The sequence below is a fragment of the Pteronotus mesoamericanus genome, unplaced genomic scaffold (assembly GCF_021234165.1).
Source record: "Pteronotus mesoamericanus isolate MK-2021 breed Mesoamerican mustached bat unplaced genomic scaffold, CSHL_Meso_final contig_116, whole genome shotgun sequence".
Taxonomy (NCBI): Eukaryota; Metazoa; Chordata; class Mammalia; order Chiroptera; family Mormoopidae; genus Pteronotus; species Pteronotus mesoamericanus.
Window position 1 is genome coordinate 9,388,278 of NW_026555027.1, and position 25,944 is coordinate 9,414,221.

At 46.8% G+C, this 25,944-nt stretch overlaps 1 protein-coding gene across 2 annotated transcripts in view; it reads left to right on the forward strand.

The window, feature by feature from the left end:
• TRAPPC10 (trafficking protein particle complex subunit 10) overlaps positions 1-25,944 on the forward strand; it is a 78,522-nt gene that overhangs the window by 30,963 nt on the left and 21,615 nt on the right. For both annotated transcript variants that reach the window (XM_054578871.1, XM_054578879.1), the window contains 10 exons: positions 2,253-2,448; positions 4,306-4,417; positions 6,800-7,047; positions 17,210-17,356; positions 17,963-18,077; positions 18,939-19,015; positions 19,979-20,070; positions 22,113-22,253; positions 22,577-22,689; positions 24,859-25,373. In XM_054578871.1, the coding sequence (XP_054434846.1) occupies positions 2,253-2,448; positions 4,306-4,417; positions 6,800-7,047; positions 17,210-17,356; positions 17,963-18,077; positions 18,939-19,015; positions 19,979-20,070; positions 22,113-22,253; positions 22,577-22,689; positions 24,859-25,373 (1,756 nt within the window). The remainder of the gene's footprint in view (positions 1-2,252; positions 2,449-4,305; positions 4,418-6,799; positions 7,048-17,209; positions 17,357-17,962; positions 18,078-18,938; positions 19,016-19,978; positions 20,071-22,112; positions 22,254-22,576; positions 22,690-24,858; positions 25,374-25,944) is intronic.

The following is a 25,944-nucleotide window of genomic DNA, read 5'->3' on the forward strand; positions in this document are numbered from 1 at the left end:
TTACAGGTTTATTATAGAATTGTTAGAAAAAGGCAATGAGCAGAAAGAAAATAGATATTAACTCAGTATTTGGTATGTATCTTTGAGATGTTTTCTCTTCATACATATATACATGTATGCATGTGATACTATGGATGCATGGTTTGTACTTGGCTTGTTCACTGAATACCACTGTACATTGTAATACTTTTTTCTTTCACAGTAAATGTTTTTCTGCACCATTATTGTTAGTGAGTTTATGATATTCTGTAGTATCAATGTACTGTAAGTTTTCTGTACAGCTCTCTGCTGGGCTTATAAGTTATTGCTTACTTATTATAAGCAACAATATTATAAGTAATATTCTAGCTTCATTGTTGTGTATATCCTTATTATTTCCTTAGAATAAATCCCTGAAAGGAAAATTGCTAAGTAAGGGTTTTATGCTTTTTTGGGCTCTTGGTGAGTGCTGCTTGTTGACTGTCTGTGCAGCTGGCTGTCCAGCGCCAGGCAGAGGTCCCGGCCTGGAGCTCCTCGGTGCGCCGCGCCTCTGGGCAGCTGCCTAGGACACTGTGCCCCAGGACTCTGTGGGTGCGGCTCCTCCCCAGCTGGGCCCCACCTCCGCTGATTTGAACTGTTTTGGGTTCTCTCTTTCTGAGTTAACCATCTGGGCTTAATGTGAATTTCTTCTGCATAGTGCTTTTTTATTATAAAAAGATCTAGAAACATTGAAAGTTGAAAGGCATAATAAGCGGTAGAGAAAGTAATGAATACATTGTCTGGTAAGCACCAGGACACTGAAAAAAATATTATTCGGTGGTTGACATCTGTTCCGGTTTTCTTTTCCCTCCCCACCATAGGTGTAGGGTCTCTGTCTCGTCCTGTGTCTCATTGGGAATAATGCTGATCATTACAATCCTGGAGAGGCCCTTAAGGGTAAACTGCTGCCCTGGTAGATTCTAGCAGCTCACATGGTGAATAAAGACGTGTTAGTCCTCTGGGGGAGGCTTAGGAGTGAGCTGGCTGGGTCCCTCCGTCTTTGAGGGAAGAAACAGTGTCTAGGACAGGGCGGAGGGTGGGTGGAGTGATGGGAATTAAAGCCAGCTACCGGTTTTTCTACTTTCTTTTTAGTGCTGATTGCTCACCACGGACTTCCTCTCCGCTTTTGTCCAGTGACTGAGCATTCTGTGGAGATAGCCCTCTCTGCAAAGGGTGTGAAGGGTATAGGGAAGTGAAACTTAGGATCTGCTCCTTTTGCTACTCTTTGGTAATTCAGGTAAAATATTTATGGAGGAGAAATGTTGAAATTCATAACATCAATATTTTAAAATTATTTCTGAGTTCAGACTCACTCATCTTTTTCCTAAATTATTATCAAGGAAGGATAAAGAAAGTGCCTTTTCTAACCCTTTGGATGGCTATGTAGCCATTTCCAAATCTACTGGTAACTCTTGTAATGTTATGCCTTTGATGTTTTTAATGAATACAAAGTCTTTTTATAGTGAAACTGTATTGTATATACACGTTAAGCCGCCATTCCTCTAAGCGTTTATTTATTATTTGTTTATTCACCTCGCCCTTGAGGAGCTCACAGTCTGGTGGGAGAGGGACCTGCAGAGAGAGAGTGGCCACAGCGGGGCACTTTAGTGCAGAAGGGGCTGAGGGGGTGGAGCGGGCAGACCGGTTGCAGGGAGCGGTTCAGCGAGGACATGTCAGCCAAGCTGGGTTTTGAAGGGTGAATAGGAGTATCCTTGATAAAAAGAGGGGAGAGCATGAGAAGGTCAGTGGGCTCCAGCTGGAAACAGTAAGAATTAAAGCTAAAGAACTGGGTTGGATCCAATTGTAATGGTCCTCATGCACCCTGTTAAGTAATTTAAATTTTATCTTGTCGATTACAAGGGACCAGAAGAGGTTTTTGAAGGAGGCAGGGGAAATGAAGTTTGGGAGCTGAGTGTGACATGATCACTTTATTTCACAGAGAACCTGGAGGCAGAGTCTAAGACTCAGGATTCTTCCTCAGCCCCTCCCCTCCTTTCCAGTCTGTTCTACAGCGATTCTCCTTGAACAGCACTTCCTGCTTGTGTGGCATGAAACCTTTTCCTAACCTGATTTCTCACCACCTACCTAATGTTTTTCACCACTAAAGAAGGAAGAAAAGAAGCAGAGAGGGAGGGAAGGGAAGGAGGGGAGGAAGGAAATCGTTGGGAGGAAAGGTGGGGCACGATGCTGTGCTTGGAGAGTATTTTCCAGATAGTCCGTTCATGTCTCTGCAGGTGTGTTGTGCTCACCGACCCCCTGAAGGACTCTTCTCGAACTCAGGAATCCTGGAATACCTTCCTGACCAAACTCAGGACATTGCTTCTTATGTCTTTTACCAAAAACCTAGGCAAGTTTGAGGATGACATGAGAACCTTGAGGGAGAAGAGGACTGAGCCAGGCTGGAGCTTTTGTGACTATTTCATGGTTCAGGTACTGGACTGATGATAGAACTGGACAGTTTCCTCCTCCTCTCCCTCTGTCCCTCTTTCTTTCTAAATAAGGCTGCTCTCTTGTGGTAAGTCTTATTGGCATAGTTTTTAAAACCAAGAGATTATATGGTAGCTAACAGACATTTCTGTCCTTTGGCTTATCAAGCAGGAGAGCAGAGATTACCATTCCTGAGTAATTGTATCATCAGCTCCCTGGAGCTTCAGAGCTTGGCATGTAGTCTTTTATGAAATGGCCTTGCACTTAGACTGACATCAGCGTCTCAGACCTGCCGAGGTACCTACCGTGGGAATGCCTGGGAATGCCGTAGCGGAGGAGCCCAGCAGCGGCGATGATCATGGTGGGAAGGTGCCCACTGCCTGCCCGCCACTGCCACTGCCTTATGGCTTCCTGGCAACAGTTCCTCTCTAGTTTTGCTTTATAATCAATCTGGGGTTCCAATGGAAGATAGCCTTAGGCTAGTTTCTTTACAACAGTTTAAAAAAAACTTTAGATTCTAAAAACTGTAGTCTGTAACAGCTCTTTTCTGTTGTAAGAAGAAAAGTCTTGGCGAACAAAGGGATGTTTGTTTGTTCGCTAAGGTGACCAAACTATAATAGTATAGTTTGAGGGAGTGGGGGCCTTTCCTGACACTGCAAAGAGGGGCAAGAATGTTGCTCTTAGGGCTCCTTGTTTGTATTTACCATAGTTTGAAAGCTTATTTTTTATATTTAAATATTACTTGTGAATTAATAACTCAAGAAATAATGAACACTGAACAAATAAGTGACCAATTCTGACTAGAAACTTTGATATTTATCACTTACTCTGATGTTTATGTCATAGTGGCATTTGGATGATATGGTGCACGTACGGGAATTTGAATGTTCATAATTCCCTATATGGGTGGCCTACTTACAGACCTTTCAGATTGCCCTGTCTCTTCACCCTTCAAGCGCGTTAAACTTAATTGCTAAGAGTTACAAACAAGGAAAGGGGGATTCTCAATGAACCCAGTGTGTTGGATTGGAATCTGAGGTATCAGTGTGAACCCACAGTGTGGTGGGTGGGTGGGTGGATGGATGGATGGATGACTTGATTCAGAAATAGAGGTAGGGGTGTGTATGTGTGTGTGTATACATATATGCTCTGTCTTCTGACAGGGTCTAGGAAGAGTGACACCTCAGTAGCAGTGAGCACACGTAGTGCCATATCTTGGTTTCTAAACTCCATTTTCCACTAAAAGGTGCTGGAGCTCCTTGCAGAAGTGGTTGATTCGGGGTTGAGGCAGGGAAAATACAAGATGGACCTGGAATATCTGTAGACTGAGCAAGGAAAGAAGTGCACAGGAAGGTAGAGGTCCTCCAGAAGAACCTAAGCACTGCCTACAGGAGCCTCACCATGGCCAAGGCTGAACCATTTATGCAACAAAATAAATAATGACTGAATTGGAATTTAAACCGTGAATGAAGTTAATACCCATGGAGCCTGCATAGATATAAACAGATAGCTGGTTAAATGAGTAAATGGAGAATAAAGTGCAGCTCTTCCAGGTGGAAGAACCCAGTTAAGAACGTGTATCTGGGTTGGCAGGGGGAATGCTAAGGACAAGAGGTGACTGGCGTCCTGTGCTGCTGCTAAGTCACGGAGGGTCCGAGCTCATCTTGGCCCTCCCCTGTTTCATTCCAGTCCCCTCTCTGTGCCTGCAGAAACGTTGATGTGTCATTAAACTGTTTACGTAGTGTAGTATAAACATTCATTAAGCTGCCTGCTTCTCTGTTACAATCTTTAATAGCTATATAGTCTTTCAAAATACCGATTTATGGTTTTGCTTTTTTAAAATTTTGTTTGGATAAACAGGAGGAACTTGCCTTTGTGTTTGAGATGCTGCAACAGTTTGAAGATGCCCTGGTGCAGTATGATGAGCTGGACGCCCTGTTTTCTCAGTACGTGGTCAACTTCGGGGCTGGCGGTGAGTAGAGACATCTTAGGCGCACACTCTTTTCTCCCCACTCTTAAATAGGCTGGAAGCAGCCATTTATTCACAAAACGATTAAATCATCCTATGTTATTGTTTTAAAATAAATTATATGGTTCCAGTAGGAATGAAATGAGAATTAAGGTTTAGCCCCTTTCACTTTTAGAAGAATCCTAAGTAATAAAAAGCATTTTTCAGATATGAGTTGTCATATTTACAGCTTAGAGCTGGCTAGTGAAGCTTGTGATTCTAGGCCTCCTTGCTAGTGTAGGGGTGGGACTCTTCTGTTGAGAGGTCGTCTCTGTGATATTTGAGAGCTCATTGCAGTGAGTTTTGTAGGACACCATTGTAATGGGCGTTCATCTCTTAAACTTTCAGATAATGTCTTAAATTCTTTTGAAAGTACAAAATTAGCACAGCGAAACTGTATGCAAAGTTTATAATCGTCCTCACTGTTTTTTAGTTGATAATTTATTTTTATAGAAATGGCATTAAATACATAGCTGTTTGTCTGTAGCTTGTTGTTGTTATTAACAGCCTATTGCAGGCATTTCTCCAAGTTAACAGCTGAAATTCTCAGTCATTTTTGTTCATAGCCACGTAGTGCTTCATAGTGTGGATCTGTTAGCTTATTCAGCCATCCCCTGGTGTTAGACATTTGGGTTGTTTCCATTCTTGCCACCACAAGCAGGGCTGTAATGGACATCTTTGTTGGTTTTTTTTGTTTTTGTTTTTGAGAGAACCTTTGTCACAGTGTCCAAAGAAAAGAGTGATTTTAGGGAGCCATAGTGTCTGCTAGAAAGCCCTTGGGAAGAGAGTCCTGGGACAGTCCACTTGGACCATGGCGCCGCCCTTGCTCTGCAAATGATGATGAAACATCACTGGTGATTCCCCCTCCAAGCCCGTTTTTATCAAGTTCAGGTTTGGATCTCTTGCTTTGCCAAGACACAAATTTAAACATACAAACAAAGCAAGTATTTACTAATTAAATTTAAAAAATTTAGAAAAGGCGCAATTTCATTTCTTATATTTACATATACCCTTCATATATATCTTTCAATCTCTTACATATTTCTTACATTATATTTTATATAATTTCTTCATTCTCTCAGTTTTCAAATGAACCTGGGACAATTTAAAGTCCTAAAGTAAGCCTGGTCCAAGTTTTGCAGCTGACTGATAAGATTGTTCACTTTTGTTCCTTCATATCATAGAGACTTGTTGGGCATCCACTATGTCCCAGGCACTGTTCTTAATGCAGTGGGGAGCAGAATGAAATCAGGCACAGAAAGATCAATATTTAACTTAGAGTCAGGTAGTAGTAAGTGCAGGCTGCAGAAAAGAACACAGGGAGGGAGGGGATAGGGTGGCGGTAAGCACTTTTCAGATTCAGACAGGGCAGTCCGGGAAGGCTCTCTGAGCAGGTGGCATTAGCACAGTGGTCTGAAGGGAAGGCAGGCAGGAGCCAGGGGAATCCTGGGAGTGGGGAGACGGGCAGAGGGACCTGCTGATGTCGGGACTTCGAGGACCTGGCTGGGCACTGCACTTCGCGTGCTTGCTGACAGCTCCGAGTGCAGGTTCCGGTCAGTAAGGGATGCAGTGGGTTGTAGCTGGCACTTTGGTGTTCCGTAACATCGGATGCCATCACAAAGTCTCTTCCTGACATGCACAGACAGTGAAATCGTCATAACACCTCTGTTTTGGAGTGAGAAAAATAGGTGAAGAATTTTTTCCATGAAGACTGAATGACTTGTTATTGTAGATTCTTATGTTTATTTTAAGATCCTGTTTGAGTCTTGGGGTTATAAGTTTAAATGGAGAGCATTGTTGGACATTTTTGATAGTCAGGAATTTCCCCTTCTGCTTCCTGCTGCTCCAGCCTTTTTTTGCCTGCTGTCCTTTTCTCTGGGTGCAGGACTCAGGTAGTGGGCATGGTTGAGTTAGAGACAGCAGAGTAAGGAGAAGAGTGGAGACCAAAAGACCTGCGTGAGCAGACTGCCCTCCAGCCCCAGAGCAGCCCAGCCCAGGCCTCGCGGCTTCCCTCGGAGCTGACTGACCGCATCGCCCCGGGCTCTCTGACCCCTCTCCCGCCCACCTCTGACTGCTTCCCCGCCTGTTCTCCACTCCACTTGGTGGCACTAGGTCGTGTTACCCTGTGCTTATTGTCAAGTGACAAGTACCGAGTGAGGTGCTTGTGGTAATGACCCCATTTCCATCTCCCAAGACTGGTTCTATGCCAACTGGAAGGGGGCGGGACAGTGCTTAGGGAGTAAGTGGGTGGAGAGCTGCCCGTTGGTACCTGCGTCCCACAGTCCCTCGAGTCTCAGTGAGGTGAAGGGATCTGTAGTCAGCCTTTCATGATGTGTGTTTGTTTAGATGGTGCCAACTGGCTGACTTTTTTCTGCCAGCCGGTGAAGAGCTGGAATGGATTGATCCTCCGAAAGCCCATAGATATGGAGAAGCGTGAATTGATACAGAGGCAAGAAGCTACCCTGTTAGATCTGCGCAGTTACCTGTTTGCTCGCCAGTGCACCCTGCTCCTCTTCCTGCAGAGGCCGTGGGAGGTGGCTCAGCGCGCCCTAGAGCTGCTGCACAGCTGTGTGCAGGAGCTGAAGCTCTTGGAAGTGAGTCGTCTGTTTTCCCCATTTACCCTTTTCTTGACTATTCCAACAGGAATCCCAGGCATTGAACTGTCTGTGCTCAGGAAAGAGTTCTCTCCTTCTAAATGTCCTTAATTTTTACTATGTGATTTGTATAATTACTCTTTACATTGATTAATTAATTGCCGGAAAATGTAATTTCTGCTCTCAACGTGGTGGAGTTCATGTTGGACTGAAGCAAGCCTCTTAGGTCAGTTTCTTAAGCTGCCTTTAGCTTGACCTGTGGAAGTGGGTCTCTGCTGATAAAGATCACGCCCCTGACGGACCTGGGACATGCAGAGTTAGGGTTTGCGGGTAGATGTTTGTTTTCTTTCAGAACCGTCCTCGTTTTGCATGTGAACATGCAGATAGCAATGTGACACACAGACAGCTGTGCCATATTCATTAGTAGCACAAAGATGAACGGAAGGTATGAATACGTGTGTGCATATGTGTCTGAAAGAAACCACCTAAGGGGGCCAAACATTGTTGATCTGTAGTGAAATACGGCCTTTAAAAATGAATTTACAGGGCCCTTGAACTCTTTTTCTGCCTGTAGAATCATACACATTGTCGTGAGGAAACCTAGTTAGGGGGGTCCTGCCATTTAATTTCAGCAGCCTCTTTACCCAGAAAAATGCACATGCGCATTACAGAATTCGAGACAACATTCCAGAGGATTGCTAGACGCCCTGCCCCCTTCCTCAGTGAAGAACTGAGGGCTCTGGCAGTAGTTGGGTGACTTACGCAGTAACAACACTGGTTGCAGAATGAGATCTTCCGAGCCAGCCTAGCGGCCCTCCTGTCGTGGTGCACACCAGCGCTCCCAGGGGCCTCAGTTAGGGAAGGTCTTGGGGTGTAGTGTCACTATGTTAGCTGAGCCGTTGAGGGGTAGTCTTTCCCAATATAGAAACTTTTATTTTGTGCGCCCAGAACACTAAATACAGGCTCAGCACTTAGTTTGAAATAACCTCAGGAGATTTAAACTTCTCTTTATCCAAATGAAGAGAAATTATTTTAATTTCAAAACAAATGCCTAGCCCAGTTGCCGTAAACTCGAGAATTGAGGAATTTTATCAGATTTCTTTTTTGCCTTAGACATCTAATCAAGCAAATGAGGAAAAATAACACTTTCCACCTTGAAATGATATTCTTTGGCTTTCTGTAACCGAGCCAATTGAGATCATCTGCCCTGGCTGTAGAGACCTGGGGGCACTGTGCGGTAACTGTTCACAAACAGGACAGGCTCTCTGTCCTTGTGTGTGCCTGGAGAGTTTAACTGGTTGAGTGGTTTTTGTCTTACTAGTGTACTGGGGGTATTAGTGTAGTGCGGAGGTGTGTATTAGGGTCTTGGCAGACACACTTGGCATTTCATGTTGGGACAGCCTGAGAGGATTAACGAGGCAGTGCTGTGCGGCTGGGGCTGGCCTGGGAGCCAGGGAGGTGGTGCAGGGTCCGCCTCTGCAGTGCTCGCCCCGCCGGTCCCTAACTCAAGGATTTAAGGCTCTTTCTTAAATTCTTTTTCTGGCCTTAGAAAGCTGACCAGCCAGAGCACGGCTGCCAGCCTGTCGTGAGGAGAGGAGGTGCTGCCAGAGCCAGCTGAGCAGGCGGCCTCGAGCCTGGGCCCTCTGGTGGGGACCGCGCCCTAGGGAGGGAGCCGGCACTCCAGCCACTTGCTTCTCCTCCTGCCTTCCTGTCTCCTTCAGACATTCTGGAGGCTGGAAGGCAAGGGACCCCACTGATGTGTTACACACGACAGCAGGGGAGCACAGTGTGGCCGGGGACAGCCAGCATAGTGTTGTCGCACGCCAGTGTCTTTGTCCCCCCATGGATCCCTTATCATCCCGGGGTGTCCAGACGCGCAGGCCGGCTGCGGGGGACGAGCGGTGTGCCGCTCGCCCACTGTACCGCGGCTCCTGGTCTCCCATCGGCTTTCCCAGCGCACAGCAGGCTCTGCTCCCCTGACTCGTCCTCTGCACCCTGGGAGGCCCCTGCCCGTTGCGGAAGTGAATGGAAACAGCCCAGTTATGACTCTTTGCCTGAAAAAAGAACCACGCGGCTCACAGGTGGAGTGGGCTCCCGAGTCCCTCGGCAGAGCTGCGTCAAGGGCCGCACGTCTGCAGATGTGACTGGGGTCGCCGGGCTCTTCCCCTCTGCTGTGCGGTGCTCTGGGGCCTTTCTCAGTGCCTTGGGTTGTTTTCTGCATGTCACGTTTAGTGTGGTATTTTATTCCTGGCTCTTTGCTTTTCTGGATGAAAAAGTGGTCACTGTCATCTTGATCTTTCTCCGAATGGAGGCTGTCCCCCCTTGTAATCATCTTTATTGCACTCCTTTGCACCTTTCTGGTTCTGCAATGTGCCTGTTACGGACTGGACCAAAGCTGAAAGCCAAGTGCAAGGTGAGGACACCACCTATTGTCAGCCGTCTCAGCCTCTCTCCTTCCTAATGACGCCACTGCCTGTTCCCTGTCCTCACATCACACGCAGCCAGATGCTGCTGACTGTGCCATCACTTGGCGTCCCCCTTACCTCGGTGTGTGTACCAGGTCCCCAGGCCTCTTGAGCACGTTGCGCCTATGAACGTCCCTGGGACTCGGCCCATGCCAGGGGTATCCTGCCCCGTCCGCACTGGGCACCTGCTCTCCTGTGCGCTCACGGACAAGGTGCTGTCCTCCCGCAGAGCTTCACGGGACTGCATCTTCACTTCAGAAGCGCTTTCCTGTCTCGTACCAGCAGTTTGACTCTGGTGTGGCCAGGTGTCCCTTGTGAGGTTTTAGGAAGACAGGAGGGCGGGCGCTGGAGCCAGGCTGTCTGCACTTGGATCCCACCGCTCCCCTTCCCACTGGGACCTCACGCATTTACTTCCCTTTGGAGCTCCGCGTTTCCAGCCACGAGATGGAAGCAGACCAGTAGTTGCCATTTGGGCTGTGAGGACTCACAGGGGACCACCTGTACAGGGAGCGTCGCACGGGGTCTGGCCCATCATCAGCCTTTCATCCAAGTCAGGTCTGGGCGTGACCTTGCTTGTCAGTGTCTTCTCGAGTGTTTTCTTTCAAACGATATGGCCCACGCACACTTCTGTGTTAACGTTCCCGTGAGGCTGCAGAGGTTATGTGACACTTGAAGCACAAAATTATTCTGTCAACTTTCTTATCTAAGATTCTGTCTACAGTCTGGGAGGACTGTTAGAGTTCACATATTTTGCAGTTGGCAGTTAACTTGAAAAGTTTATTCTTAGAGTTCTCTTTTAAAATTTTCTAGAAACATTCAAAAGTCAAAAGACTCAAAATTATTTACTTATTTTATACATTTGCTTCTACTCTCAAGATCAGACTCATTTCCCTCGGTCTGGGCTGGCTTGCTGGTGGATGGTTTTTCATGTTCACGTCAATGGCCAGAGGCCAGGGTGGAGCTCTGGCTCTGACACACGGGGCTGTGGGCGCTCAGAGTGGTGCCGTCCCCGGCCAGGGGCGAAGCTGTGGAGATGGGGGCCAGGGGGGCAGCCAGCTTGCGGGGTTAGGCTTGTGTTTGTTAATTATTTTTAAGCCCAAAGCCGAAGAAGTGCAACCAGTGGGCATTTCTGACTGTGACATCTCTTTAGCAGGAAAAGCTATATGTGTTTGCTTCTGTGGTCTGTAAGACAGTGGGGTAGATTTTAAATAAATGGAAATCAACTTCCAGTCGATTTCTCAGTTGATTCAAAGTATCTTCTTTGCAAGGAAGGGGCAGTGTGGTGGCCATACGCCCTGGGAACAGGCCCCACTTCTGTAGTTGGGTCTGGAGTCCCGCCCAGGGGTGCCAGGTTAGGGGCTTGGGCCAGCTCCCCTGATTGAAAATTTGGAGAAATGGTAATCATACTTCCTCTGTGCAGCTGGTAGGGATCAAGAAGTAACATCCATAAAGTTAAACCACTTTATGTGGATTCACATGATTCCATTACAGAGTACTTTTTTTTTTCTGCAACATTTAAAAAATTTTCCCTCCATTTACCAAAACTTGATTATATTCTCTATATAAGTTTGGCAGGTACAGACAAATACACAGAAGAAATGCCATGCTTATTCTGACAGCAGGAGGTTCCCTTTCTGGCCCTGACCTTTCTGTTGATAGAGGGGCTGCAGTCCATTCAGTGAGTCCTGACCTGAACAGGGCTGTTTGGGATTCTTCGCAGTGTGTGTGTCATCGTGTGCATCACCTTGGTGTCATGTAGTCATGCAAGTAGGAATGCTAGTTCAAGGATACGCTTTCTTAAAGCATTTGGTATAAACCGTCAGACTGCCTTCTGGAAAGATCTCCCTATTTTCAGTTACACTAGCAATGCCTGTTTTTTAATCTTTACTGAACTGGTAAGTGAGAATAATAGAAGGAAGGTGTTTTATAGAAGGCCGTTATGTGTGTGTTACAGTGCCTACCCAAGTGATTTTTTTTTTAAATGTGTTTGCCTCGGCACTGGTTTGGTTTTATCAGCTTAGGATGTGATAATGTTCACAGGCAGGGTACGCCAGGAAGGATCCCTCAGGGTCCCAGAAGAGCCGCCCACCCTAGAGGCTATCACAGCCTGTTGGCCAGATCGTGAGCAGGGGCTGTGTGTGGTACGAGTTCCCAGGTGAAACTGGAGAAAGCAGATAAGGTGGGCCACTCAGGCTGGCCAGCTGGGATCGGTGTCCCCAGGTTGGGCTCCAGCAGAGGGCAGAAGCAGAGGTGTGGCTGAAGACTGGAGCTCAGGGTCACCGAGTATTGCTGCGCTCCAGACACCCTGCTGGGCTCCTCCGTGGGTGCGTGGAGGCCGATGTGGCCTTGAGCCCTGAGGAGTTGAGCTGGAAGAGCAGTGCGGACAGACAGGAGGGGGGGTCAGTGCGAAGGAAGGGTGTTGCTGAGCAGGAACCAGTAGGAGTTGGCGCCTCTAGGAAAAGAGAAGAAGGCTGCCAAGCACCCTTTGAGAAACAGGCGGCTGCCTACCAGACACTGTGGTAAACACGGGGTGGGGGGTGAGGGGCACGTGTGAGGGAGAAACCCACGGCTGAGTGTGCGGAGCAGCCATGAACGCAGGTCATCAGAGCACAGCGTCAGGGTCAGTGGTAAGACAAGAATGTTTAGGTGCAGGAGGGGACAGGGACGGAGGGGCAGCTCTGCATGGGTGCTTCGGTTTCATTTGGTGTTTGTGCAGTGCCTGACGTGTGCTTGGGAAGGGTTCTAGAGGGTCTTTTGTGAGCTGGGTTTTAAAAGGTTCATTCAGACAACATAGATTCATTGAGCACCTATTTTGTAGCAAGCAAGCATTTCTTCTAGGCACTGTGCTTTCAGCAGAGAGCAAGGCAGGCCAGACCCCTACCCTGCGGAGCTGCGTTCAGTGGAATGAGTAGTCTGAGTAAGGATTCAGCAGGTCAACGTGGCTCATGGTGGCAAGTGCAAGAGTGCACTTCTGGTGGAGAAGACCATGTTTTATTTAAGGAACTATAAAGGATCTTAGTCTTGTTAGATGCTAAGGGGTGAGACAGGGCTTGGAGGTGAAGGCTGCAGAGGTGCTGGAAGCAGACTGTGAAGGGAGGTTAGGAAAGTGCCTGCCTGCCACTGTGAGGGGTGGATTGTATTGTAGAGCCGGGCGGGAGCCATTGTTGGGTTTTAGGCGGAGCTGCCACGTCAGGTGTTGGGATCTGGTGGGCTCGGGGGCGGAGAGGGTGAAGAATTAGGTGGAGGCAGGGAGAAGACTTAGAGGCGTCTGCCATAATCTGAGGAAGAAAGGATGAAGTTCTGACCTAAGGCAGAGGGGTGGGTTTTAAATAAACGGACACAAGTAAAATTTATTCCATGAATAAGTGGTTTGGAGTCATCTGAATACATGTAAAAAGAAGTCTTGATCTCACACCACACACAATTAATTCCAGGTGGAGATTTGACCTAAACATGAAATGTAAACAAGAAAACTTCTAGAAAATAATATGGGAGAATGCCTTCTTGACCTTGAGAGTAGCAAATATTTTTAAAATAGGACCAAAGGACGCTAACCACAAAGGAAGAGAGTAATAAACTAGACGACATGGAGATCAGACCTTCTCTCCATCTGCAGGTACCACGGAGTGAGTGGGAGGCCAGCACAGAGTGGAGCAGTGTCTGGGAAATGTGTGGTTAGCACCGACTCTCACCCGGGACACACAGCTCCCACAGATCGCCCATAAAACACTGACAAAAGCACGTGCATCGGTTAATCATCATGCAATTTAAACAAAAGCCACAACGAAGCCCCCTCCTCCGCCCCAGGGTGGCTAAAACGGCCTGACAGGTCGCTGAGAGGGCGGAGACACCGGGCCACACTCCTGGAGGAGGAGCGGGGTCGGTGCCACTGCCTTGGAAAATTGCTTGGCACCATCTGATGCAGCTGAACACAACATACCCTGGTGTAGATAGAAACACATATGTGTGTGTTCCCAAAGGCACATGCAGAGGGCTCGTGGCAGCATTATCCCTAACTGCTGGGAACTGGAAATAACGCCCGTGTTCGTCACTCTGAGGGGCACAGCCGCTGCAGTGTGTCCAGGCCGTGGGAGGCAGCCAGCGGTGCAAACCAACAGACTTGCGGGGGGCGAGTATCGCCAACGCAAAGCAGGGCTCAAGGAGTCAGGCACAAGAATACATACTTAGTTCCTTGTGTGCAAAGTTCAAGGGGCAGCAGAGACCGTCTGTCATGAGGGTTTGGCCAGTGAGGGCCTGTGAAGGGGCGGTGACTGGCCAGGGGCCTGACGGGGGCGCTGCGGCTGATTCCCCGGGCTGGCGGGCAGGCGGCGGTGCGTGCAGGGTGCCGTTCTTCGGTATTTGGGTTACAGAAAAAATGAGTACGGCTTGAACAGAAAAAAGAAAACACTTTTACGCTTTGAAAGCGGTAAAATGGCTCTTGTGGTAGGGGGAGAGGAGGAGGCCTTGAAGCAAACTAAAGAACACATATTAAGAAATCAGTTTAACACGTCTGCTTTTCACAAAAGAGGTCTTCCAAACCTCTCAAAAGTCTGGAAGAGGCTCAGCATCCTTCTTGTTAGGGAATGTGAATTGTCAAGAGTCACTGAGCCCACCTCCTGGTTTCAAACGAGACAGCAGAGCCCAGAGCTCTGCTGGGTGGGCAGCATTGCAGTCGTTTTGTCTGTAGCAGCCAAACCCTGGAAACAACCCAAATGCCTGTCAGCAGGGGGATGGATGGGGAAACCGTGGCATGTCGGAGAAAGGCCGATGCCCCCCATTAAAGTGGAGCGAGCTGCCGATGGACGCTGCAGGGGTGAGCTGTGCTGACGTCCTGTCCCTTGAGAGACGGCACGTGCAGAGGAGCTCGGGCCGAGTAACTCGGGCTGTGTGAAGGTCAGCAGTCAGGCAGAAGGCATTGCTGGTGACAGAGTCAGAGTAGAGGGTGGCTGTTGACTGCGAAGGGGGCTCAAGGGAACCTTCTAGGATAAAGGAGATGGTTTCTTTCTTGGTTTGAGTGGTAGTGACAGATGTATCTCCACTGAGCTCTAAATTTAGGATTTGTGCCCTTTACATACCTCGCTGTATGTATTTTGTAACTTATTTTTTTTTAAAGCAATGGAAAAAGTGTCACTGCCGTCATTTTAAATAAGTTTCACTAAAATTTCCCAAAGTCTTATGTGACCGTGACTAAAGTTCCGGCTGTCCTGGAGCCCATCTTTGCCAGGCCTTTGAAATGTGTGGAGAAGAAACAGGATCGCTGGTCCCTTTGGGGTGTTTAGTTGGAGTCTGGTTGGGACCCCAGATGGACACACACAAGTGAGTGACAATGTAAGAGGCAAATGGCACCAATCACAGGTGTCTTAAGATGCCATGTGACATACCAATTCATGTGCCTTTGTCTTTCAGTGAAAATTTAAACAGCTGTGTGATAGGAAATGTAGGAAGCTGCTAAAGACTCTGACAATAGGGGCAATTACAGCCCTGCAGTTACTGAACAATAGGAGCAGTTAGAGCACTGCAGTTACGGAATAGGCCTGGTGGCAGGAGCGAGTGTGTGCCCTGGATGGGATGCGGGGGACCACAGGGAGTGTGTGACTCCCCCTGGGCAGGACCGCCAGGAGGCGCCAGGTTTCAGTCCATAAAACCAGCACTGTGTCTGGACAGCAGGGCCGGGCACCCCATCAGCGTGCCGGGGTCAGCGTGCCGTCTGCTGGCGTTGGCCTCCTCCGGCTTGCAAGGGGAATTTCCCGTCGTGGACACTAGGTGTGTTTTTGCACCTAGAAAACCTGCTGCTGACTGATGGTATTATTTTCACATGCCATTCTTCATACCTACCAACTGGTGCTTGCTCTTTGCAGAAAACAAAGTGACCCACTGTTCCCATCATGGCGTGTGACTCTTGATTCTTCCCACGCACAGAGATGTGTGCCACGGGCCCATCGCTCTCTCTCTGCTGTTTTCACTCATACAGGCTTTGGAGACTGACCCAGGGCTCAGGGGTAGGGGCAACCTGGTCCCAGGAGCCAGCCAGCCGGCCTCCGCCGCTGGCTGCTGGTGCCTGCTGTGACTAGCGCTCCCCTCTCAGAGTGCCCCGCTGTGACGCCTGTGTTTCCTCGGAGTCCTCTGAGCCACAGGACTCAACCTAAAGCACTGTGTAGAGCCCGTTCGGTCCCTGTCTTTTATCCTCTCTGGTGAATAACTGGTGTATGCCTGAGGACCAGTGGCCTGTGTCACAGATTGGTACCTGTGTGGTGGTGTCTTGTAAGGGGAAAGTACCCAGCTCGCCTGGCACCTTGGAACCAGGAGGCCCGTGAGGCAAGGGCCGCCCGATCAGACCCCGCCCTGGTTTGACCGGGGAGGGAGGGGCGCACCCTGTCCAAGGACCCAGAGCCGGTTCTGCCGCCGCTTGTCTGCGCATCCCTTTGGGCATGGATCGTTGTCTGGGCGAGAAAGTTGTGCCATTTTAGGAAAGTAGCTTCTGATCATGTAATTTTTTTCTATGCTGATTTTTCTTTTAAAAGGCTCTAAGTAATTAATCTCATTTTTCAGAGACCAGACAATTTAGCTTTCCTTGGACCATTTAATGGGGCTCTCCGGTTCCTTCTCGTTGGTTCCAAGCCCTTTTATTTGTGCTCAGGGTTGCTGAGGGAGTCCTTACACAAGAAGGAGTCGTGTCAGCATCGTGCAGCCGGTCGCTCGTCCCCTGACAGAGAATTACCTTGTAGGCTCCCACTTTGAATGGCACCCATGACCATCTCACCTGAAGAGCGTGCCAGTTGTGAGATAGGCCACAATGTTAGTGCCACCAAGAAAGCAGTCAGCACTGCCACCTGTGAGTGCTATGATGCCATTGATTGAGACACATTCTGATTTCAGAGATGCAAAACTGTCAAGAAGAGGACCTTGTGTATAATAATTGATCATGTACAGTAGATGTTTTTGCATAACATCACATTGGTTTTTGTTGTTTTTTAATGTAACACTTCAAATAGATGCAGAAGTAGAGAGGATAATAAAAGGAACTTCTGGGTACCCATCACCAGCTACAGCTGCCCGCAGCCAGCATGTGCCAACCTCCTGTGCCGTCTGCGCCCCTTCGCCTCCCCTGGAATGATTTTTTTAGGCAGACCCTAGATACCATGCCTTGTTTGTCTGTAAATGGTTCAGTGTGTATCTCTAAGCAACAGGAGCTCATCTTTAGAGATGTAATCACACCTAAAAAATTAACAGTGATTTCTAAATGCCATCTACTATCTATGTAATGCTTAGATTTCTGGTACTTGATATGTCTGAAATTTGACTCAGTGGTCATCTGAGGCCTTAGCTTCCTTTCTTTGTAATATGTGTTCTTCAAACTGAGATGTGACCAGGTCGCAAACTTAGAGTAAGCGATGCTAGTTGGCCTTCTTGTAGGCTTCTTTTCTTTATAAGCATACAAAAAAAAATCTGTTATTGAAAGTTATATTCCAGCCAAGTCATTCACATCATCCAAGGCATGTGTTTGGACATAGATCACTCCTACCTTTTGGTACATGAACTGGTGTAATTATTGTTATTGCCCCCTTATTCTTTTCTACAGCTTGGCAGGTGAGAGCACTATTAGACTGGGTATCGGCTTGAAAGGGCAGATGAGAAAGTGTGGGCCTGGGTGCTTTCCCCGAGCGCCCTCTTCACGCTCCCACTCTTGTGCCCCCCAGGTCTCTGTCCCGCCCGGCGCCCTGGACTGCTGGGTGTTTCTGAGCTGCCTGGAGGTGTTGCAGAGGATAGAAGGCTGCTGTGACCGGGCGCAGATAGACTCGAACATTGCCCACACTGTGGGTTTATGGAGCTATGCCACAGAGAAGGTGACTGCCCCGAATGCACACGCAGGCATTGCCTGGGGGCTGTGCCGCTCGGGGGTGGGCTCCATATGCTGCTTGCTAGAGTGCTCTGCACTTAGGCACCCTGCGGGCAGTTCTCGTTGCCTTCGGCCGTGCCTAGTAACAGCCATGGCCTAAGTGGCTCCTACTCATAGCCCCTTGTTCAGCACAGGTGAAACACTGGCTGTGCTGGTGCTGAAGGTGTGGTTCTCCGAACGCTGCTGGGGTGGGGCCGGTCTACAAACAAGGATGCAGTGTGAGAGGGATGGAGATGTGGCGTGGTCCCATGTGGGCAGTGGGTGGCGTGCAGATGGAGTGGGAGACCTCGAAAGCCTGAGAGCAGGTGGGCAGGTGAATGGCATAAGCTGAGAATTACCAACCTCAGAGCCACTCTGAGAATTACTGTGTGGAAGATAGGAATTTGAACTGATCCCAGTAAGATATATTTTTATATCCAGATAAGAATCACTTAGATGGGAAAACTAAATTTCTTCTAAAATTTAGTTGGATTTTAACTTTTATGTTTAAATTTATAAATTCTCTGCTGACCTTTATGGCAAATTAATTGAAATTATGGATTTATCTCAACAGCTAAAGTCCTTGGGCTACCTGTGTGGGCTTGTGTCTGAAAGAGGACCTAACTCAGAAGACCTCAATAGAACAGTTGATCTTTTGGCAGGTTTGGGAGCTGAGCGACCCGAAACAGGTACTTTCTGTGTTGTACCTGTGCAGGTGGTACAGTAGAAAGTCATGAAATGTTGGTTGTATCTTGGCACATGCAATTCAAATTCTAACAATATAATAGCTAACTGTTCGGGACTTGCAGTCACTATTAGCTGGCTAGATTAATATGGAGAATATTTTACCTTTTAGTAACGTAGAGAAATGTTAGAACTCATTTAAGAAATTGCTGCAAGGTTCCTTAAAATGGGGTCTGACTTTCTCATAAGCTTCCATGAGCTGACTATGACTTTTTACAGCTCATGTGACCTTTAAATGCACCAGCCTCTCTGCGAATTAACAGATGATTTAGTGTTCTAACAATATGGCCAGACAAATCCTTTCCCTCAATAGATTACTCCGAGGTAATAAAGCACTTTGAAAGGAGCATTACTAGTTCCTTTGGGTACGAGAGGAGTGATGAGTATGACTTAGCAGAACTGTTGCTACACCAGGAGTACCTAGAGAACTGAGAGGGGTCCTGCTCAACTATGTACGTCTGGGAGGGAGAATGTGTAACGTTGGCATCGCACTGTTTCACCCGGAGATCGCCTCAGGTCATTTTGGCAGGAATTTGATTCATTGGAGGATTTGGAATACATACTTTTAAAAATTCTAATCTCAGTCAGAGATAAGAGTCTTATGTGAAGGGTCTAGACTATTTCATGCATTTATTTATCGGACAAGAATGTAGGTAATGCTGCCGTTTCGGTCTGCGTGGCTGTGTTTGTGGTTTCCCCAAGTGTCAGATGAAGTCACCTCCCTGCGGCAGGTGAGGGGCAGTGTGAACTTGTGTGTCTGGAAATAACAAAGATGAATAAGAACTCTTTTTTTTTTTTTGTTTAAGCCAACACAGCTCAGAGTCCTTATAAGAAACTCAAAGAGGCATTGTCATCAGTAGAAGCTTTTGAGAAACACTACTTAGTAAGTATTTGATGTGTTGTCTCCTGTCTATCCGTAGCAGAAAACCCAACTATAGAAGACTTTTTGGTGCTGTGTGACCTTTTGAATTGGGGATGGGATTTGGGACTGCTGCCTTCTTTTTTTTTTAAGATTTTATTTATTTGTTTTAGAAAGAGGGGAAAGGAGGGAGAAAGAGAGGGAGAGAAACATGTGTGAGAGAAACATAGATTGGTTGCCCCGGCGACCTTTCAGTCCACAGGCCAACACTGGATCCACTGAGCCACACCGGCCAGGGATGGAACCTCCTTCTTGTTGCCCTTTCTGTTTCCTCGGTGCCCTAGGGAGTTGTCGGTAAAACCTGGAAGGGTTGTTGTTCATCAGATGTTTATTAGCACTTGTGGGGCCATACTTAGGCACAGGCTCATCTTCACATATTTATCATTTTGTTCAAATGGCATTGTTCATGCGATAGAATAGAAATTGTAACAGAGGACAGTGAATGGTTTTCCATGGACAAGGAATAATTTGGACTTGAACAGTTATTGTGCTTGATTTTAAAAGATTTAAATTTGGGACTTTAGAAAGCAGTACAGGTAGAAATTCGGTAAGTCAACTGCATACTCGAGTCATGGTTAACTCACGAACTTAGACACAGCCTTTAATAGTTTGTCCTTGTTGTCCAAAGACTGAGGAAAATACTTGAAGTGCTACCCACATACGGAAAGTGCTTTGACAAGTTGAATATTTTATGTCTACTGATAAAAAATTTATAGTTTTTTATTATGCTTCATAATTTTATGTACAAGTTAATGACTTTGTATAAATTATAGTACAAAATAACAACACGAAAGTAAATGCAAAGTAAAAAAAGTTATATTAATAAATCTTCTGCTTCAGTGTTGGGTACATAAATGTCAGATTTGTATAGCATTAAAATTAAAGTACAATTATGTGTTGGTTTTTTTTTTTTTTATCTTTCCACAGGATCTGTCCCACGCTACCATTGAAATGTATACAAGTATTGGGAGGATTCGGTCTGCTAAGTTTGTTGGAAAGGATCTGGCAGAGTTTTACATGTAATTGATTTTGAACTTTTCTTTGAATTTCAATCATTTCACACATGTAGCAAGAGAAGATTTGTTATGTATGGAGTTTATATGAAGTGTACATACATTTATAGAATGAAAAATCTAGAATCTGTTAACCAGTTGTCATCATTTTTTTTTTCAGTTTCTTCTGAAAACCAAACGGAGAAATTTTCAGCTTGTTACTCTTAATAGCTGTTACTGATCTTTGCATTTTATTGAATTAAATTAACATAATGAACTTATATGTAATATATAATATTATAATTAAATTTACTTAAAGGATTATGAGGAAATATTTAAGAACCTACATCTAATGGCAGCTAAGTTGGGTGCAGATTCTTAAGTATTTTGTTCTATAGCATTTCCTCTAGTTTATATCCAGTGCCCCCAGGAGCCTGAAAGCCTGGAGATCAGGGAAGTACAGGAACTGCACGTGCAGTGTTGTAGGAGAAGGTGACCGTGACTGAGAGACTGTGTGTACAAAGGCAGGGACATCCCCAGCCTTGCTCCAGCTTTGGAGTCGGATTTCACAGCAAAGACTCAAGATAGCGTACTTCTCATGCGTTTGATAAAATCGGCCTGCCAAAGAGGAGAAACCCTGGCTGGCAGAGTCATTGCTATTTCAAAGCATTGGAAAGAAATACACAGTATAAAGGAAAAGATATTTAAGATTTTCTAAAAGAAATGTGTGTTTGAAATGATATCGTAAAATCTGTAGTAGTTCTATTAGCCAAAACAAGGAGGAATAATTTAACAGACCGACATGGCTGCAGAAGGGATTCAGAGACCCTCTAGGTGGGCGTCTAGCTCTCCGGCTGTGCCTCCAGCAGCTGCCCAGGCACACCACTGATGAACAGCAAGCACTCAGGGCTGGAATCGGCTCCCTGGAGCCTCCGTCTAGTGTATGTCAGCAGTGAGTTATTTGTGGAGCAGAGGGGTCCTATCTGCAGATGCCGTGAGTGGTGCCCACCCGGCCGGGAGCCACAGTGGCTAATCAATCCACAGTTGGGTCCTTCTTTCAGCTTGGCCACAGGCTAGCTGGGTGCCCACTGGCCTCTGTCTCCAGGGTGATGAAGGGTCTATTGGCTCCCTTCCAGCTGTGGAATGGAAGAATCTTTGGCTAGAGATAGTAACTGAAGAAGTGTTGAAGGTTTGGGCCTCTTTAAAAAGGGTTGGGGTGGAACAGGACCATAAGAGTGTAGGAAAATGGATACATATAATTTGATAGTTTTAAAATTTATTTGATTTGCAAATTTGAGAAATGTCATTGCTTCCAGAGTAGAGTAGTAAAAATGGGGTGTCTTCCAAGGATGCCTATTTAGTGTTAGCCTTTGTCCCTCAGTTCCATGGTCCCAGTCCTTTGGGGAGGGTCAGGGGACCCATGTTGTCATAGAGGCTTTGGCAGGTTCTTGCTAATTGTGCTTTCAACTGTGCTTTGTTTTATTCTGAACATCTTGAAGGTTTAAATTGGGAAGAGCTTCTCTTGGGTGATAAGTGGTGCTATTTAAAGTCTTCGTAGTGCTCTGAAAGTCTTGGAAACCTGCTCAGTGTCGTGTGCATAAGCTTGGTTATATAGACTGCTTCTGAGTTCCCTTATCTGCAGTAGGTAGGTGGCACCAAGCCCTGCTTTTGTAGCCTCCTCCCTAATTAACTGTGTACCTGTGGACAAACCTTCCACCTTCCCTTCCTTGGTGTTCTTATATGTCAGGTTGAAACAGTGAATGGTGCCCTCACTTTCTTCTTGTGAGATTCATCTCACAAGTTCTATGAAAGTTCTTTGACTAGGGCACGATGCTGGGCAAGCAGTGCAGGGGTCCCCACCCTGAGCCCCTCGCTCAGGTCCCGTGATGCACTCCCGACTGGCGCTCTTTCTCAGACTGGGCAGCGCTCAGAGAAGGGCTGTCTGAGATGGTACAGAGGTCACAGTGCAGGGTCTGGAAGCGGGGTGGAGGGCAGCTCATGAAGATTATGACTTGAGTTTATGGATCATCATGAACCGTAACGAAAGCTTCTGGTTGTTGATTTGCCAGGAGGAAAAAGTCTCCACAGAAGGCCGAGAGCTATCTTCAAGGGGCACTGAAGAATTACTTGGCCGAGGGCTGGGCGCTCCCTATCACACACACAAGGAAGCAGCTGGCCGAATGCCAGAAACACCTTGGACAGATTGAGAAGTATCCTTTAAGTGCAGCATTTTCATGAAAGAGGAAAATGTTTTTTTTGTTTAAACAGCAACACTGCCCACAATTGAATGTTAATAAACACCTAATAATTAGAGAAAAAGCCAGCCTGTGCAGAGTTACCATGTTGAATATAAGTTAAATGCTCAGTCCACGTATTTGGTCTCTTTTAAATAAGAGTTTCTAGTAATTACACACACACACAATGGCTATCCGTTGGACTGCACTGTCAAAGCTCTGGGCCTGGAGAAGCTGTTCGCACGCAGCACCCGCTGGTGTAAGGCCCTCTCCGCAGGCCCCTTGACTCTGCACCCCAGCTACCTGCAGACCAGTAGCCTTTTAGCCAGCGACCATCACTTAACTGAAGAGGAACGGAAGTATTTCTGCCAAGAGATACTCAACTTTGCCAGCCGACAGGCAGATAGCCCAGGTAAGACTGTTAAAATTTTATTATGACAATTTTCAAATGTTATCAGAAAGTCAAGAGAATATACAGTGTGCAATGTATACTAACCACCTGGAGTCAACAATCAGTAACATTTTGCTGTAGCAAACATGTATCTATACCTTTCTTTTAAGTCTTTTCTTTTTGCTGAACTTCAGAGTGACAGCCATACCACATGTAACACTTTCCTCTGCAACAGTGTAGCGTGTGTCTTGGAGAACAAGGGCAGTCTCCTAACCAGGCCCAAATTGACAAGGTTCTAACTTTCTGGTACTCTGTACCCAAATTCACATCACCTTATTTTTAGTAGAGCCTAATCAGGGATCATATATTTGATTGTTGTATCTCAGTTTTAACCCAGAATGGCATTTTCCATCTTTTTCTTTCTTTCAAGACACTGACCAAAATTTTGTAACGTAACGGCTGTGTTGAGACAGAATTTCCGAGCCATGTCATTCACCAGTTTGCAGCGCGTGGTGCAGCGGCTTTCAGTGTGTTCACAGGCCGTGCTCCTTCTCTGTGAACGCCTGTTCTGGGTACTCCATATGGATGGAGTCATGCAGTATTTTTTGTGTTTTACTGTGACTGGCTTCTTTCATTCAGCATAATGTTTTCAAGATTCCCCAATGTTGTAGCATGTTAATATTTCATTCTTTCTTTATGGCTGAATAATACCTCGTTGTATGGATGGACCACTTCGTGTGTATCCCTTCATTGGTAGTGTGACATTTTGGTTGTAAGACACTGCCTTTTTACAGACCTCAAGCCAGTTGTTTCATGGACTGTCCCAACTTCTAGAACTTGTTTAGTGTGTCCTCATGGGAGCGTCCAACAGGAAGGTTGATCTAAAAGGCTTAGATTCAAGCTAAACATTTTGGCAAATATATTTTATAGATAATGCTGTGTGGTAAGATAATTGTAACATTTAGCTCCTTGGGTTTAGTTTATGAAGAAGAGTGCTTATTTAAGATACTTCTGGGTCAACTCTGGCAGCCATAACAAAATGCCACAGATGGACGGATGCTTAGATGACAGGCATTTATTGTCTCACAGCTCTGGAGGCCGCATGTCTGAGACCAAGCTGCCAGAAGGCGTGCTTTCTCATGAGGCTTCTCGTCCTGGCTTGTCCTTACATGGCAAGAAGAGAGGGGGTTTTGAGGCTTCAACTTAGGAATTTGGGGGGAACACAGTTCAGTCCACAGCAGTTACTAACTACTCGAAAGGTAGTGTTTCACAGGTTTTGGCTTCAGGACGACATGGTCTTTGACTGCTGGCATGTGTTTCACTCTCATTGAGCCATTTGGATGGATTTCTCAGGAACAACACGGCATTGGTTTGTTGGTTTGTTTAGATCCTTCAGTGTGCTCAACTGGTCGTTTTTGGCGGTGCCGTGTGCGTGTCTGCTGTGCGTGGCGTGTGTGAGACCGCCGGTGCGCTTTTCCTGCCGCCGTTCTTTGGTATCTCTGAGTGAGGCACGCTCTGATTGTCCGCTGTTTTTCTGTGATCATATAGCAGCAATGTCAGCAAGGCTTGTAGTTGATTCGTGTTTAATAAACACTGCTGCTCAGTTAGGCCGCCCTGTGGATTTTCTAGACAAACCAGGTCTCATAGAAAGGAGGTTGAGGGAGCAGTGGGTTCTTCTCATCCAGTGACTGGGGCTCGGGAGGCAGGGCTCCCTGCCCCGTGGGCTGGCGGCACGGGCTGGCAGACACCTGGCTTTGCTTCCAGGTGTTCAGGGCTCACTGAGGGTGGCTGGGCACTTTCATGAGGGAATTTTGTGATGCAGGTCGGATTCCTTGAAACAGCTCTAGGAATTGGACTGTTTTAACATGATGTATTGAAATTGCGGAGTTGACCTGTAGTTACCCTCAGTTTGTCAAAACAAAACTTAGAAACCTTAATTCCTTCAGGTTTTATGATTTCCAGGAGGTATCTAGGCATGTGTTTATGTTCTGCTTTTGACAAAATATCTCTTTGGAGTGTGAAGATGGTATGAGGTTGGGTAGTTTTAAACCGTCTCATTTGGACTTCACTGCTTCTTGCTTCTCACGTTGAGTGCACTCCAGCCTGCCCAATGGTAACCAAGGTCCTGCTGCCTCTGCACCTTCTAGAAGTGTGACTTGGGAAGAAAAACATGGTGATGTGTATTTGCAGGTCACAAAATCGTACTCCCTATGCATTCTTTTGCACACCTGAGAGACCTCCGCTTTGCCCCCTCCAATGCCGTGGTCCACGTGGGCGGCGTTTTGTCTGTGGAGATAACCGTGTGCAGTCTGATGCCCATCCCTGTCCACGTGGAACAGATCACCATCAGTGTCCACTTCAGCATTGAGAAAAACAGCTACCGGAAGACGGCTGAGTGGCTTACCAAGCACAAGACGTCTAATGGGATTATTAACTTTCCGGTGGAGACCTTGCCTTTCCCGGCCTCTCAGAACAGTTTGCCGGCTCTGGAGTTGTATGAGATGTTTGAGAGAAGCCCTTCTGACAACTCCTTGAACACCACAGGGATTATATGCAAAAACGTTCACATGCTCCTGAGAAGGCAGGAAAGCAGCGCTGCTCTGGACTCGCCCTCAGGGGTGGCTCTGGAGGAGGGGGCCCATGTGCTGAAGTGTGGCGGTGTGACTCTGGAACCAGGGGCCAACACGATAACGTTCAGGACGCAGGTATGTGTTGAGACGGCGAGTTGACTTCAAGGGTGCGTAGCAAGGGGCGTCGGCTTGCAAGAATTGTCTGAAGTGCGACCAGAGGCAAGCGGAGGCCTCTGCCCTTTTAACCCTGGTTGTGTTTTCATCCTTAAAGAAAAATTGAGAGTTAAATTCTTTTTTATAATTACACAGTTACAGTTTTAAGGCAGTTGATAAGTTTTGAAGGAAGTTCTTAACATAATCATTTTTGTTCTCACTAGGTTTAGATTTATTTTGCCTCTATACAATATTAAAATACACCCTCACTTGTTAAAGGGACATTTCAAAGACGGTGACAGCCTTTATGGGGAATTGCGTTTTCCTGTGGCAGGGCGCGGATGTCAGAGCAGTCGCTCCCGTGCGCGCCGGCACGAGTCCTTCCCCAGTGCGGTGTGTCCTTCTCCAGCGCGGCAGGTGGCTGGTGGAAGGGACAGCTGTTTGTCACATGTGTTAGTCTAGTCTGAGCACAGATCGTAAGTCTCATGCTGAATGGCTCCATTCAGAAGAGAATGCCACAAATAAAGTTTATTAAATTGAAAATATGTTTTTA